Source organism: Pezoporus wallicus, unplaced genomic scaffold (assembly GCF_028554395.1).
Source record: "Pezoporus wallicus isolate ANWC-B61680 ecotype Strahan unplaced genomic scaffold, APGP_CSIRO_Pwel_v1 contig_8218, whole genome shotgun sequence".
Taxonomy (NCBI): domain Eukaryota; kingdom Metazoa; phylum Chordata; class Aves; order Psittaciformes; family Psittacidae; genus Pezoporus; species Pezoporus wallicus.
The window spans coordinates 527,385-544,739 of record NW_026636063.1 but is presented as its reverse complement, the minus strand read 5'-3'; the positions used below and the strand labels follow the sequence as shown (position 1 = coordinate 544,739).

General features: G+C 42.4%; 1 protein-coding gene across 4 annotated transcripts in view; it reads right to left on the bottom strand.

Moving 5' to 3' along the window:
- The window catches only part of BCL11B (BCL11 transcription factor B), a 91,645-nt gene that overhangs the window by 33,647 nt on the left and 40,643 nt on the right, over window positions 1–17,355 (bottom strand). For 2 of the 4 annotated variants that reach the window (XM_057398978.1, XM_057398979.1), the window contains exon 3: window positions 15,681–15,896. The exons of the other annotated variants lie outside the window; for them this stretch is intronic. In XM_057398978.1, the coding sequence (XP_057254961.1) occupies window positions 15,681–15,896 (216 nt within the window). The remainder of the gene's footprint in view (window positions 1–15,680; window positions 15,897–17,355) is intronic. 4 annotated transcript variants of the gene reach the window in all.

Here is a 17,355-nt window from a genome sequence, read left to right as displayed (position 1 = left end):
CCACACAAGGCCAAGCCAAATTCTGATCTGTTACAAGTGTGCAACCCCACTGATTTCCAGTGGCTTAATTTGCAATGGTCTTGAGCTGCTGTACCTGAGAGCACAATTTGAGCCACCCTTCACAGAGAGGAGTAACAGTAGTATCTCTTACACACATGTGACTATTTTAAGCACAGTAACACTAGACAAACATCACTCACCATCAATGGCCTCAAGTCTCCTTTCCATCACATCCAATAAATCTCAGGATGAGCAATTCCTCAAAAATTAGCCTAAACAATTCTCATTTTATGTTTCTGTAGCTTTTTATTATTTTACTATTTGAGCACCTCAGAAACTTCCAAGTTTTTCCTGACAACACTCTCATCAGAGAATGAAGAGTTGGAATTCCTTACTGAATTGGTGGAAGACTTTCCATGGTGACTTTTCCAAGATCACAGGGAAATTTCAGTGAAGGCTTGCATTTAGATTTTCCAAACTGTAGGAAATAGGACATCTAATACAAGAATCTCCTTATCAATACTTTTCACTAGATAGCAATAAAAGAATAAAGCAAGTTCTCAAATCCACTGACTGTTTTTCAACATGGATTTTTCTTTTTTAGCCAGATACAGGGTCCTTACATTGATATCACTGGGGACTCCTGGACAGGAATGCTTTCATTTCTTCCACCTGTAAAGACCTGTTGTTGGTCTCCTAAAGCTGCCTTTTCCAAGGAACACTCCCTGTGCAGTGTTCTCCTTTGATTTTAGATGCATGATTAAAAACTTACAGCCACGCCCTCAGTTGTGTAAGGAAAACAAAGTATTTGCCCATGCAGACCAAAGATGCTGAGCCTCTGATGTGCACGGGACTATGTGCTCCACATGAAGTTCCCAACCACTTAACACCTTCCCATTGCCAACACAAGGGAGTTCCGCAATTTGCTCAGGGCCAGGCACACCTTCAGTCATAGGAAAACCTGCTAAGAAGCAGCCAGAGCAAACCAATACTGACCCCTAGCACATGTGTACTTGCTCTAGTGACCACTTCCAGAAACAACAAAAATACTGCAGACAAGCCCTGCTCTGCAAAAATTACATATTTGCAGATCATTCAGCTGGCTGAGCTCATTGCAATGAGGAAAGCCACCATATTACAAAGGACACCTTTCTTTACAGATTTGTTCAAGGATGTCTTCTATCCAGTGTAAGGATATAGGAACAAGAAGTTGGGAGACTGCACAAAAGAAACTCCAACAGTTTTTCCTGAGTGCACTGTAAGCTGTGCCTCATCTCTAGACCTCAGTCCTGGCTATCCTCCACAGAAATTAATTTACCATGTGCTGCAGACTGACCAGTAATGGTATCAGCCACAAGTATCTCACCAGCTTAATTTAGGACAGTCATACTTGCATTAATTACATTTCTTCTCTCTAAGAAAAGAAAGCTAAGAGAGTGAAGAAGGAAAACAGAGAAGTAAAGGAATACAAAAAGCAAGCTTTGTTTTTTAATAACTTGAAAACGTGACCTGCTAGGGAGTAAGCTACCATTTATTCTACTTTAGGCCACTTTGAGATTTCCAGTCACTTTGTGAGGTATCAGTTGGGAGCTGCTGACATTATATCACAGTCAGGTTAGCAAAAGTCATCAGAAACAATCTAACAGGGCAAGGTTTACCCTAGTAAAGAATAGTTAACTTAATTGAAAAAGTTTCACTGCTTAGTTCAGTACTGTGAAACAAAATCCAAGGATTTTAAGAAATAATAATATCCAAATTAATATTGTTAGAGTTACAATCCAAATGGAAAAGCTAAATGTAAAACCAGTCTCTCCTCTGTCTCACATGCCTGCTGTACATACAGTCCTATTCAGGTACCAGAGGATGGAAGGTCTCACTGGAAGCATTCTTTGCTGCAGTTTTGACATGACTACAGTACAGAAGCTGACTCATCCAGAGCTCTGGGATGCCAGTACATATCCTCCTCCATGACTCCATGTTCTTCCTCTGTCTCTTTTATCCTCCCCTCCTCTCTCTTTTTTTCTCCTCCTGCCATATACACATACCAACTCAGCCTGATTTAAGGACAGCAAGGAAGATTTGTGTTGGTCGTTACATCTCCATATGTCCATCTGTGAAACAGTGTTCTAGTCATAGACATTACCTGAATAGCTATTTCACAAAAAAAAAAAAAAAACAAACAAAATCAAAGTGACTAAATCTGCTAAGATAACTATTTTTGAGAAGAGTCCTTAAAAAGCAAGTGCTCTCTTGTCCCTACTGCCATTATCAGAAATGCCTGCCCTTGGCCAAAATTTCTCCTCCTCCACTCTGGCACTCACTGGCTGTTAACCTGCTGTTACACACTGTCCCGGGAGGTGAACCACAAAGGCCAAGAGAGAGCCACTTGTGAAAGGACCATAAAGCATCATGCATTACTAAACTGGAGAACCCATGCAAAAAGATGCTGTTTGTACCTGCTGTTATCTAAAAAGCTGTTGCACGTATTATGTGCAGGTGTATGTCAAAGTTGGCTGGACGCTAAAAAGTCTGATCTTGTGGCCAGGCAATTCCATCTTTTGCTCCTTTTACTGTCTGCTCTCCACAGACCTGCATGAACTCAGACTAGTGAACTCTGAAAAGCAATTGGCCTGATTTGCCAGAAATGCTTGAGCACCTAGCCAGTCCACAGATAGAAAAGTTATCAGCTTCATTTTTGTTTTTTTTTTCTGTGGGTTGAATTAACTGCAGAATCAGCACTGCACGTGCAATAGCACTGGAAACTGAACTTATCTGCCCTTGGATAACATACCAGTGCTACCCCCTGACTAAAAACTGAAAGACAAAGTCCTGGTTGTAATCAATTCACAGTGCATTCTCCTGAACTGGAATTTGTCAAGCACTTCTAACAATTTGAGGAGAACACTGTCTTGTGTATAGATATTTCACAAGCAGAGAAAAAAACTACTGGGATACATTATTTGTTAACTCTTCACTCAGCTCATGATGGGTGTGTGACTCTGAACTGTATGTGGCATCTAACATCTCTCTTTTGATAGACAGCGATACCCTGGCAGCCTGCTCTCTGAGCCAGTGCAGACAAGGAATGGGCAGCACACGTTCATCAAACTAACATCTGCTTTCAGTTCTCATTTACAGATGCGGAATCCTTTCAACTGGACATTAATCATTCTCTACAGCAGCAATTAGATACTTGAGACAGATCAGAACAAATCGAATTAGCCTTATTTATTAAACAATAAAATCCTAAGGAGTAAATAAAAAAGACACCAGACCATCCTGTGTGTAGCAACATAAAAAGAAAATTAAGATACTGACACACAGGAGACTAAAAGCTTTCAGGTGCTATTTTCAAAGCCTCAACTGTAACGAAATAGCAGAGGGCTCTACTGCAGAATGCCTCATGGATTATTTTAGCAATAAGGTATAATTGAAAGGATTATTGTGAATGTAATGTTTCCCTTCCAAAAATTCCAGGAATGCAAAAATGACTCTCATCTGCACTGCGTGACTCATGTTTTTAATGCTGGAACTTCATTTTCAGTCATGAGGAATTCAAGCTCAGGAAAATGTTACCACAGAAATCCTCATTCAATCAACAAAGGAAAATATCTTTGTCTTTTGTTGCAGTTAAACAAAGCCTAAGAGTCATATCTTTGGAGAGTCTGGCTTGGTTCAGCTTCAGGCAATGGACATCTTGCACACCAAGGAGAGACACTGCCCTCCTGGAGGGATCAAACAGATCCCCCTGAGGAGCTCGCATTCTCCAGACTAGCTCAAACTTCAAGCAGCTTCCTCTTGCTGGGTTTCTCCAACTTAACATGGCAGACAGCTCTCAGCAAGCAAGGTGAGGGACTCTGCCACATTTGCCTGAAAATTAGTAGCAAAAGATCTGTAGATGACCACAAGACAAATCTGGACTGGTCTAGGGGAAGGCAAGCAGCTACCCACCGAACACCTGATACTCTATCTTTCTTCAATTTTCTTCAAAAAATGTGTTTGTATTTTAATGAGGAAAAAATGTAGTATGTTTGTTACAGAAAACTGGCAATGCCTGAGTGAAGAAGAGCTCTCATCGTTTAGATTACATGTATACACATCATTTCAGGGTTTTTTTGTAAGGAGATCTAAATGTTAAGCAGATGAAAAGTTTCATGAAAGAATGCCATCTGAGAATGTCAAACAAAATGATCCTCGTCTGCCTGTGCCATAGTTCATGAAGCCATCATCTGCTCCCATCCAGAAAGCCCCATCCTGCACTGGGCTGCCTTTGCTGCTGGAAAGCACCCAGGTAGGACAAGCAAGTCCAGAGGAAATGGGGCTCTGCTGCACACCTTGCAAAATTGTTCTGCTTTGTCACATCTCCTCTCAGCACCTGTTTAGGGTGTCCACAGGTGGGATGGAGGCTTGCATGGAAAGAGGGTATACGCTTTTTCCAGTGACTCTGTCAGACCTCTCCTTCTCCTTCAATATCCACAGCCTCCCATGCTGATCCTTCCCTCTCGCTTCTCCAGCTCTGCATGCACCTGACCATAGTAACAGCAGAGATACCATCTGGGGTTAGCTTATTACATGTTTATTACTTCTTTGTTTATTTCTTCAGAAATATAAACTGTTGTTACCTATGCAAGCCTGTACATCTAGCCCAGTTCTGGTTAGCCTTAAAAGCCCCAAATTGAAAATAGCCTAAAGATGTGAAGGATCGCAGCCAGCATTGCAGCCCAAAAGGGAGGCAGTTAGCTGAGGTATGGAGAGAGAACCATTGCAACATGCAGCATGTAGGGATTGTTTTATATTTAAGATTTCCTGGCTTGGAGGTACTATGTTAGCTAGTTAGATGTGGTTATAAATAGACGCGCCTGCTGACATTAATCACAATAATTTGGCAATGTGGCTACCAATGTGAAATTACAAAAGGAACAGGTATCTGGCAAACCTATGCTCAGTTTATCGTTAGCCAGATCATTTATCAGCCAGGGAAAATAACCTTTCCTGCATGTTCTGTGATCTCATGCAAACAGGAATCTGAGCAAGAGAGGGAGGAAGGGGCCTTGGTTTATTTGATTTGATTTTTCATTTGGTTCAATGTAACTTTAAGAAATATTAATCTGCTCCTTCGTTTAATTTCATCTGTACCACTGGCCAAGAGAAATGCACTAATTTATAAGTTGAAGCAAGCCTTGAGATAATGTCACCCACCATTCATCCAAATTTGTCACTAGCATCCCATTAAAGCTGTAATTATTTTTTAATTAAAACTAAGGAAGCTGGCATGCGTGTGCCTACTTTATACATCTGTTATGGGTTAAAATAGCTTTTAAAAAATGTTTTTTTAGACCGCAGTCTTTTGTGGCCATGGCCTATGCCAAAGAAAACGCAAACTTGCTTATTTTCTCCATGGGGCGCAACACTGCTTATGTGTGCCTGAACAGATTCGACTGGCCGTGAAAAGAATTCTAAATAAAACACAAACATGGAATTTGGCAACGCCACAGAAGCAAGCTTAAGACTAATTCCAGCATGCGGACGGCTCTCACACAGCAAGTCTGGCTCCACTATAAATGAAACCAGGCTCTGTAAAATCGCCAGTAAAGTTTGAGTTAGGATTTAAAGAGACAGCACCCTTATTGCAAGGTTTACGGGGGAAAAAACCACACATGCGCGTGCGCACACGTATACCCCAGCTTATTAAGGAAATTCATGCTACCCCAGTAAGTCTGTCCATTGCACGCTGTGTTTACTTTCAGCAGTCATTTCCACTTAAAAAAAAATGAGAAGTTAAAAATCAAAACACAAAATCCAGCAAATTCACTTTGGACTTGATTTTCAGGAAAAAATGCTGTAACTTACTGCAGGGACTACTGGCAGTGACAGCAATGAATGAAGGACCTACTTGATGGCAAAATTTAAATGATATTTTAAACACAGAAAGAACTATGAATGTTTGGGGCAGAGCAGGGGAAGAGAAAGGTGCAGACAGGGAGAAGTTCCACAGGTGGGGTGGCCACAGGCAGAGAAAGCCTCTTCCCATCAGACAGCCTAACAAGTAGGATGGTGACTCACTGAAACTTGCTGAGAAGGAGCTATATTGCAATCCAGCCCTGGGCTGCCATGCAGAGAGGCAAATCTAACCCTGGGGCAAAGAAATCCCATGGGTAATACCTCCCCAGTAGTCCCAGCTGGCCCCAAAGAGCAAAGACATCTGTGAAGGAAGAGTGAGGAGAAAGTGAAAAATAGCATTCACTCATCTTTACCTATTAAGGAGAAAACAAATTTAAGAAATCTCAGCTTATAATCACAAAATATGGCCTGGCAAGCTTAAAGGGAAAGGGCAAGGAGCAAATCACCTAAGGCAATGCTGCTGTCTCCCACACACTCTTCCTTACAGCTCTGGATGATACCAGGACACAGAATTAAAATTATACCTCAAGCAGCCACCTCAAACCCTGATCACCGGGTTTTCAGTCAAAAGAGAAGATCTGATGGCTAGAGAGCTCTAAATATGGGAACAGCTCAGACGTTTATGAGTGTGCTCAACTGCATTAATGAACGTTGACAGTAGTGGTGGAGGCAGGAGCTAGCACTACTGCAGCTTTCACACTGCTCCTCGTGGAGAACGTGCAGAGAAAGTACAAAGGAAATTGGCAGAGAGTTTACAGCAATTTCACAGGATTATTTTACAACTATTCTATGTATCTATTGATAATGATAGTAAAATATTTGGCTTCAATAGTCAATAGAGCTTTTAAGTTGCTACCTCAAATTTACAGTGGAGGTATGGTCAGTTGAAGGAGAAACCAGAAAAGAACAGGAAAAGAATATATTATTATTATTATATTTTATATGAGGTTTTGCAGAAAGATAAAGTTGCTCATTAATCTTGCCCTCACTGTAGGCAAAACCACAATGATCCTGTTCCCAGTTTAATCAACAGTTCACACATTTTTATAACGGATTTGGATTAATCAATCCGTAAACACTCAGACCTAATTTTTGAACAGAGCTTGCATTATAAGCCTGTCTGTGCCATAATAAATGAACTTGCTCTCTCCCTGTTCAAACAGAGGGGAGGAAAAAATAACCCAAATATCTGCTAGAAGATGCAAACTGAAAAATAGTTTCCCTGCAGGCAAAGGGTGCTAGCACTATGCTGAGGTCTTACAAGATTCCTTGAATATTTGTTTTCCAACCTTATCATAGTGGACAGTTTTAATGGTATGTATCTGATTCTTACCTAAATCTCTGTACATTCCTGAATTCCACAGGCAATGTTCATAGCTGGCACAACAGTACAACACCACTGAAGTCAGAAAACACCTCACAGAAAGATGCTCAACTAAGCATCCCCAGGCAGTCCCTAACCCAGCCATCAGTGGGCTGCTAGCATGGTATAGCATACCCTGGAAGCATCATGCTTGTCACGCAGCCATGGAAGAGATGTAAAGATCAGGTTTAGATCGGGGTCTCACATGAAATAATCTAGGTCAATACAGGACATGCCATGAAACAGTCTGACACACGGAAAGGACAGGATGCTCCCCTCATATTGCCAGGGGATGTACTGAAAATAATACATCTACAATTGGCTCCAAATAGCTAAGTGACATTTAAACAATCATAAAAGCTGCAGGTATGTTGTGCAAACTGGCCTCTCTCTAACCAGAGATTCTTTATGTTAATAGTAAAGACAATAATTTAGAACGCACCATTTCACGGTGTGATTCCAGCGCCTGTGTCTCCCCACCGCCTTGCTTAGTGCCTGCATTAACCTCAATCCAGAAGTCCCAGGACCTCTGACTCTTACAGCTGAATTCATAAAAAATGTAAGCCTTTGCTATGTGGGATTTTTGCTTGTTTCCTTCCAAATGCATGTTTTACTGACTCATTGAACCTGGCTTCCCCAGCCTGTGCTATAGCAGAACCACAGAAGTGGTTTGATTAAGACAAAACCAGGAGGGAAATAAAGATAGCAAAGGCATGTACCATACTCTAGCCTACCAGATTTCTGTACACACTGCAAAAATGCTTGGGAAAAGCCTGTCCAAAAGAAAGCAAACAGCATAAAAACGTATGTTGCTAACAGTTGTTCAGCTGTTTACTGCTCAGCAGAAAGAAGGACCAACATGCAGCACACAGGAGCCCAGTGGGGCACACACGAGGTGCATCAGCATGGCTTCTTTGACTCAAATCCCTTTCTGAACATAAAGCATCCCATCTGAGCACAGAACTCTTACTTTTATCTATTTTTATGAAGCACTCAACAAAGAAAAAAGAACCCCGGGCCTCTGAATTAGGCAGCTCTGGAGGGACACAGGGTAATTTTTTCTGCAGCTCTCTGGCCTAAACCTGAGCCACCCCAGGAATATGTGATCCAATTCCTCTAGATAAAATAACATAAAGCTATTTCATTACAAAATGTACAGCGCCACACTGTTGCCTCCACTTTTCCCACTCTGGCTTGTGAACTAAGAGTGGTTCTCATTGCAACTACCTATACCATACACCATGACTTGCCCTACTTTCTTTGACGCTGAGCATTATATTTGTATACAAGAGATTTATCTCTGTTCTCACAAGCTGAACAGCCCAATTCACTTCCTGGCTCAGACAGACAAACACATCCGCAAATATCTATTAGAAAGAAGAAAAGTGCTGACAAAAAACTACTGCTGAAGGGGCAGGAGAAAACTCCATCCTGAATATGCCAGGTGAGGCTGTACAAGTGAACTGTTTAGCATATGCTATGTACAAATTAATGGAAATTTACTGAAAGAATAATTGCAAACATTTATGCCTCGTGAATGTGTATTAAAAAAAAAACCAAACACCTCTCAGAAAGCTGGTGCATTGTTCAACCAAAAGTCAAGGCACCTGACAAACACTACCCTTAATTTTATCGCTTTGTAGGTGATTGCTTCCTTCCTTCTCTTCCTGCATCTGATTTCTTCTCCTTTTAGGAAGTGTTCACCAAGAGGCATTCAACTCCCTGAAAAGGGTGGGAAGGAGGTGGCAGCAGAGAGAGGGTGGTCCTATCCTATCCTATCCTACAAACCATCCCTGCTGGTTACTCTGCTGCAGAAACATGAAAGCCATTCCTGTCTCTGCTGAATATGAACAGGCATCATACTACAACTTCAAGAACAGGTCTGCTCCTCCTTTGGACAACCAAGGTGTTTCTGGACAAAATGGCTGCTCAAAGCTACGGTAGTGCCCAAACCTTGCCTGTTAAAAGCCCCATTAAAGCAGTCTTTTATTTATGCTGGCGTCTTCTGGAAAGTACTGCACAAACACCAAAAGAAGACCCTGTGATTTATTTGGGTCTTCTGCCAAAGCAGCAGGCACCTTACTATCAGCGGTGCCTTTTTGTAACCAAGCTGCTCTCTCCCTTCCAAACTACTGATACTCCCAAACATATAATGAATCAAGTAAAAAAAGAGGTAAAAGGGTAAAAAAGGAGGTTTTAGTAATGGGAACAAGGCACAAGAAAGGAGCCCTGTAAATAAATAAATGAAATAAAACCACAAAACTCAATGAGACAGAACAGAAATGTCTTTTGCTTGCTTTCTCATAACCTCCTCTTTTGCCTCATCTCCCGCCTGATACCACCAAAGTCTGTTTGTGCTTTAACAAAGATGGATCAGTTGCTGTGTTGTCCCCTGGTGCTTACCTATACTCCAAAGTCACCTATTCCTAACCCAGCCATCACTCAGCAAACTCTAAAAGGAAATAAATCTGTTCATTCCAATAAGCAAATTATAAAATCACCTTCATCCATCTTGTCCCTATATTTTTAAATTTGATTGTGGCTAGAGAATTGTGGGCTGGGAATTATCCTTCCCCCACTCACACATACACCCTTTAAAAATGCAAAATCTAGCCCTCTATTTCAATATTTCTGATGTCAGTGACCAGTGTCAGCTCTCCCCATACAGTAACTGCTTTAAAGCACTGCATACAGCACTGCATTAAAAATTAATTACACATGCTATTTTATTGATAGTGCATAATGTAATGAGCACCAGCTGTGCTAAACATCCAAACTCCTTTTTAAGACAGCTATAAAAAAAGAAAGAAACTGCACTTCCAAATGTTTCTCCTGTCAGAGGAGAAAAACAGCAACATCTTGGATGGATTTGAAACAGGATTCTTTGATTTAGCTCTCCATTTGGAGCGTTTGAAGAGTTCAGACTCTCGGGCTCATCATAGTGGTATGCGATCGAGTTAACTCTCTCAATGTTGAAGGCATTGTCTTCACTGCAGGCAATGTTGCCTTAAATTCTTTTGTCCCGAGATTATCAGATTCAGTTCCACCCGTTAATATTGTAATTAAGGACTTTTATTTTTTCCTGGTATGTCTGGAAATGGCAGGCATCCACTTTAAAGCACCTTTAAATATCATTATTGCTCCTGCTGGTTCTTAACTTGACATAATTAGGACTTACAAAGTCATACTGATCGGGCATCTGTCTAGAACAAAGCCTCAGCCATGCTCGAACTGCCAATGCCACTGTCCTATGCAGCACCCTAATTTTAGTTGCCTCTTCGCTGTCTTAAGGTCTCTTCATTGCATCTTGAAAAACACACCATTCAGTCAAAAAATCAGTTTGTGATTAGATCCATCTATTTTGAGTTTGAATCTGATTTTAATATCTGGTGAGATGGAGAGCTGCATAGACAGACAGGTCGCATATGATTTTAATACTCAGATAGATGGATGAACACATAGATTGATAGATGAAACGATGGATGCATGCACTCAGACTGATGCATTACCGTTTGCAGTATATACATCTCACACACCCCTGCACTCTGTAAGTACTGTCTACAAAGTCAGTTCCACTGTAGCATGCATTAACTATTTCACTAAAACAAATAAATACATGTGACGATGACTGATAGGGCCATGTCTCCGGAATGTTAGCCCCTACTTTATGCAAACCTCTTCTTTATGCAGCAAGATGAAAAGATACATTTACAAAGGGTCTCAGGGAAACTACAGGTCTTTGCCCTCAGACACATATACCCAGTTCCTCTCTGTCCTCTCAAAAAAACATTCAGTGCTGACCAGATATCAAGTATTAGTGGGCTCTTCATTCTTCTTTTTTTTTTTTTTTTTTTTTGAGATTCTACTCGACAAAATATGAAGAGTAGAATACTAGCCATCATCCTGGATTTCTGGACTTGATGAGTTGAAGGTTTTTGCTGGGTGAGTTTGCATTCTCCACTCTGATTACTGTTTTGTTTTCCATTGATCCTCCTGTGTTAATACAACACAGTCTGGAGTGAACAAAAGCTTGCTTCTCATTCTAGTAAGAAATGTGCTGAGTGCATACTATATCATTAACATAAAAGTTTTTGAAATAATACTACTTTCTAGACAGACTGTATTAATTGCATCAAGATTTTTACAGCAGGGTGGTCTAATCTAGCTCTTCTTATTGGCTGACTCCATTTTAAAACCAACACAATGAATACAGTGATATAATTGAAGGAGGGAAAAGTATTCTTTTTAAACCTATTATTTACTTACAGGTACTTCTTTTTCTGTACTGGCACTTTAACATTTGTTAAGAAAACACCAGACTTGTTAAATGGTGCTGTAAGTAGAATTTCAGTAGCCAAGTAAACCGATATTAACTTTACAAGATGACTGCATGATTTTCAAAACATCCTAATGACTAATACAGTTGATTCCTTGAAATAACAGGAGCTTGTTCCTGTCTTCTCTGCTATGGCCCCATGCATTTCTCTGTTTTAGACCTTAAAACTTCACAGCCATGTCCATTAATCACTGCTGTCTGCGCCCACATGCTGTTTTTATATATGCAACTAAGTATCGCAATGGCTTTCCACCTTCTTCCATCAACCTACATGTGGGAAGTAAGCAGTTTCACTGTTTAGCTGAATATATGTGTATTGGACAGATTTAATTATCTTTACAGAGGTATATAAAAACCTCACTCATGGGCCCAGGTCCAAAGATCTTGGATCAGGTATATATCTGAATTGTGGCATAGGGGATAAATTATTATCTGTGCCATTACAGTCCCCATTGTCTTATGCTGATTAGAATTCCATTTTGGGAGCTTTTGCACTGTAGTATCTTCAGGGCAGGGACTTCTTTCTTTGGAGAGCACACTGTAAAGTGCCACGCACTTCTGCGCTGAGATTTTCAAAGCTCATTTCTCGTTAACTTTAATGGGAAAGGGGCATCCAAATCTCTTAGGCAGCTTTGACAATTTAAGCCTTAATGTACAATATTAATAAATCAGCATCATAAAAACAGCCTTATGAAGATGTATTGTGAAAAAATAGCCCCACAAAAAGCATTGCAATGTATATGTGCCTGCATACGGGCATATACTTTTCTTTACATAATTACATCTCTCAACAATCATTTGCATGCCTCTGTTACGCAAAAAAAAACGTGTGTGTTTTACAGTTACTCTGAGCAGTTGCAATTCATTGAAATTAAATAAAAAGCAGGCTCAAAAAAGCACCCTAATCTGGCAAGGGGTAAAGCAAAATGAATGCTCTGCCCATTTATATTTTAGTTCCAAGCTACACAACCCTGTGAATTTCATGACTCTCTTCCAACTTCTAATTAAATAGGCACTAAAAACATTTAAACAGGAGAACCCAATTCAACAGACAGAAGCCTCTGAGACAAAAAAAAAAAAATAAAAAATAAAGAGACTGAGAGAGATTGTTCCAGTGGTAGATATATATATTTTTTTTTTAATCACATGGAAAAACACACACCTTTACTAGCAAATTCTTCATCCTGTGGTGCCCTGAACAAAAACGACTGAACAAAGATAGAGGGGACCAGGACCAGCACCAGCCAAGCAGTATGCTCGACACCCAAGTGGTCTTCCCAGCATTATTTACTGTGATAGAAATTACCACCAGCACGATTTCTAAAAATCACAAACAGGTCTGGATGAAGCAGCATGACTTCCCCTGTGCATGACTGAACGTTACTCAGCATTCCAGGCAATTGTTCTTATCTTGGTCAGAGATTTCCAAATGGAGTTTTCTCACACATGTACCTCAAATCCCACTGGCAGCCAGAAGTTTAGATTCTCCATGACAAAACTGCTGGGACCCCTGAGGGTCTGATTTGTGAGTGCCCAGCAGAGATTTGGGAGTACCTGCAACTTCAAGCCTTCAGTCACAGCCTCCTTGAGAACTGCACAGAAAAACTCCAGGTCCTGACTTAAATGAATGCTGAAAAACAGGAAAGGTAAGAAATGATGAAGGAGGAGGAGAGGCGGGAACTGATGATGGCTTTTGTTCAAAGAAGGAAACAATTCCTCAGAAGCAAGAACAGGGCTGACAGAATAAAAGGCTAATCAAGTCAGAAAGACAAGCAGATCTCTAAAGCGGGAGCAAGTGACTGTTGTAAATGTCTATATTAAAAAGAGAGGGCACAATGCAGGGATCATCACTAGATTATTAGCCGGCACAAAGAATTCACTTTTCTTTCATTTCCACAAAACCTTCTGGGAGCTAGAAAGATCCCATAACCCTTGCCACAGAGTTTAAACCATGTGCAGTCTCATATACAGTGATTACTATGGGAGCTAAGAAAGGGTTAAGTAGATATAATCTCTTTTTTTCAAGGGAAGAAAATGTTTCTTCCAAGCAGACCTTGACCAACTACTGTCATAAACATGTTAGCATGCTCTTTGATATAACCTATTCTCTAAGTGCCGCAGACTGCAGCAGTAATTACAGGAAGCCATGATAACACATCTCTCTCTCCACAGAGCTGGCATCACTCTCCCAGCAAACAGGCAATTCTGAAAATTCACAGTGCACAAATCCACAGCGAGAACTCAAAGTACGGAAAGTACAAAAGCCTTGCCTTCCCACGTTCTTTAATAAGTTATTCCTTCCTTCCTTTTCTATTTTTAGTTGTACTTGCTTCCCTCCCCACAAGCTGCTGGCATCAGAAGCAACAGGGAACCAGGGCATCCAGTTCACTGCTACAACTACCTGCCTACTAAAAGCACCTGTGTGCATATTGCACCAGTGAAGACAGAGAACAGCAAAATATCAGTCAGTTCCAGTTTGGATTACTGGTGGCACAGAGGAAGAAACTGGGGAGGTACAGCAGCTATCTTAGTTTCTGATCCAGCACTCACTTTTGGAAGAGCCCTTCTCTGCACCTGTCTCAGGCAAGCTGGACAATTTGCTGAGGCTGATGAAGCACAGCCTTATTAAAACAGCATCCCCACACACTTAATATGGCAGTTTGAATTAGGAAATCTAACCAAATCCCATGGATGCACTGACTGCACCACATCACACAGCGCATTGTTGCAAGCCCACTCCTACATCCTGGCGCAAGTGGCAGGGTGCAGGCCGAGCCTCTCCCAGGAGGCACAGGAGCCTTCCTCACATGCCTTGAGCTTTACCCAGGGTCGAAAAGGGATCCTGCAGCATGCTCTCAGCCTCCTCCTGAGAACATTCATCTTTCAGGACCAAGGGCTTCCAAGATACAAATTTAAATTTCTTGCTTTTGTCTTGCTCTATTACAATGAGAGATGCACAAGGACATTACCATAAAATATAGCGTACTGCAGCCATGTGGTACCACTGCCTGCAGAAGGAACAGCTGAGTGCAGCAAAGTTTTGCCAGCTTCAGGAGGGCATGAGAAGCAATTTCCCAAAGGCTTTTCTCCTGACAGTTTTTGCTGTCTCTCTAAATCCTCTGGTCCTCACGCATCATTTATCCAGCATCGTTCTGGGAACTCCCTATTAAAGCTCCATGCATGTTAGCATGAATGAGGGCTGCAGGGTTTGGCCCACCACAGTGAGACTCCGTAAACACTTGTGGATTTTGCCACGGCTGCATTTTCCTTTAAGCACTCCCCATTTTCACCTCTCCAGCCCGCAGCTCACCATAGACCCAGTCTTGCAACTGAGCCACGCTCTGAAACACCCACTGATTTCAAAGAGATTGCTGGGTCTGAAATTATGGGGTCTGGCAACAATATGTCCGTGTCCTCTTTGGCTAGCTTGGTACACCCTCATTTCCACATCACTTTCCCCTCCTTGCGGTGACAAAAGTCAGGCATCCAAAAGGAATAAAGGGAAAGAAAAGCTGACAGGGGAGAGGCAAGGGATCCATGGCAAGTTACCAAGGAGTGTTTCCTCAAAGCAAGGGAGACAATGGCATGGAGCACATACATCCTACATGCACATGGATGCAGAGGAGAGCTTTTAATACAAATGGTTAGGGAGGAAGGAAAAAAAAGGAGGAAAAAAAAAAAACAACAAACCAGCCTCAGATGTTAAATGTTATCCAATTAAGCTTTAAATAAACACCCCAGAGAGATGAAATCTTGATACTGGGGTATCACGTTCTGTGAGGACTCTCAAACATTTGTTCACAACGTGGCACAAACAGCCCAGCAGTGGCCACTGGTGACAGCTGATGGTGGGCAGGCAGGAGGGGAGGGATGCGGAAATGGAAGGAGTCGCAGGCCCTTTCCCGCTCCCCATCCTCCACCAGGATGGAGGGGGAAGAAGGGAGGGAAAGGGGGTCGTTAAGGACATTTTCTCTGCCTTCCCCACATGACCCAGCGAAGGCAGCTCTCCCACAGCAAAGACGACATCACTTGGCAGCACTACTGACCTTCAGATAGCAACAAAAAAAATGTTTCTATTACCTGACAACTGACAATGACATCCAAATGTGCCTGACGTCTCAGTCTGAATCTCAGTCTGAGTCCCGCCAACTGAGACTGCACGTGCACCACAGCAGGGCAGGCTAAGGCAGGGCGGGAGGGAGGCCAGTGCGCGGAGAGGTGACGTGATCACGGATGTGTGAGGGTGGGAGGAGGCAGCTATGGGAGCCCCCAGCAGGTTTGCAGGCCTGGACGGCCCTGGAGAAAAAACAATAGAAAAAACTGTCAGTTGGATCTAAGTCTGAAGGGACACAGGAGGCATCATCAGGGGAAACAGGCGAGGCGGGTGCGGGCTGCCTAACGCGCAACACACTTGGTCTGAGCCTCTCTCTGGGTCTGGCTGAGGCTGGCACGCTCACACCAGGTGGGGGAAGAGCAAGAAAAGACCTCGGGGACCTGCAAACCAGAGCTGGGGGCCTGGGGGGGGGGGGGGGGGGGGGGCACAGAATGGGGAAAAATTGCTACGGAGGGGGGTGACTGGCCATGGCACAGAGCAGAGACAGAGACAGTGGACATCACCACCGGCACTTGCTCAGGAACTGAATCAAAAGGGGGATTATTGTTTATATGGCTGTGTTAATGCATTGAGCTGACACAAAACTGAGCAGGCGTTCTGCCGAGCCGCTATTGAAGCACGCTCCACGCACCAGCCTGGACAAAATGTGGTGACTTCGAGCTCAAATGGCATCAGTGAGATGCCAGGAGCCGAACTCCCAGAAGGAAGCACTGGCGGCTGCTGTGCTGCTTGAGCTGCTGCCAGTTGTGCATTTTGCATGCCCCAGCTATGCAGGCTGCTTCCCTATTGAGCCTGCGAAGGAGGGAGCAACCTCGCTCCTGGTAGCTAAAAGATGATACTGTAACCTCCAACCATATTATTTCTTTTTAACCCCTCTAGGAATCACCTGCCATTTATAAGCTGTACTTAGAAGAGTTTTCTCCTGCTCCTGGCACTAGTCCAAACTGAGCTCCACAGCTTTGAAAAACTAAGACACAAGTCTTAAATATCAATATACACCTGCACAAATACAGATATGCACAAACACACACACAGAATCAGGTAGGACTCACAGTTTTGGCTGGTGCAACTTAGCAGAGTTTAAAGGGAAGTCAAGCAAACAGCATCACTTTACATCCACCAAGAATCCCGCCCCCTTCATTTAAAACTATGCCTGGCACTTAATTATTAAATAAAGGGTAGCTACTCATCAAGGGCAGCTTCTAAATGAAGATATCCGGTGGAGTGGTCACCATTAAAAAGCTGGCATTTGCCAATAGTTACCGCACAGTGGTAGATCAGAAACCACAGTTTCCCCTTGTATTTAGATCAGGAAATATACGTGTTACTTGGGGGGTATCTTCTGGCAAATGCTCTCTTTTTTTTAATGGTGGCGAATCTGCTTGTGTGTGCATATGCGCCATGCAGATGCACGCAAATAACATGGCAGAAAGAACAAATATCTATCTGCATTCCCTCCAACGCTAAAAAAAATTTCTAAAGGAGCTTACACTGTGGCTGCAGTGTCCAACCCTAAAAATGCAACATTTTCCAAGGGAGCCTCTCCACCTAGAGAGTCCTGATTCAGAAACTAGGCCTGCATGTTGATCTGACAGCTACATGAGGCAAAAGGGGATACTTCATCCTTGGCACAACATCCAC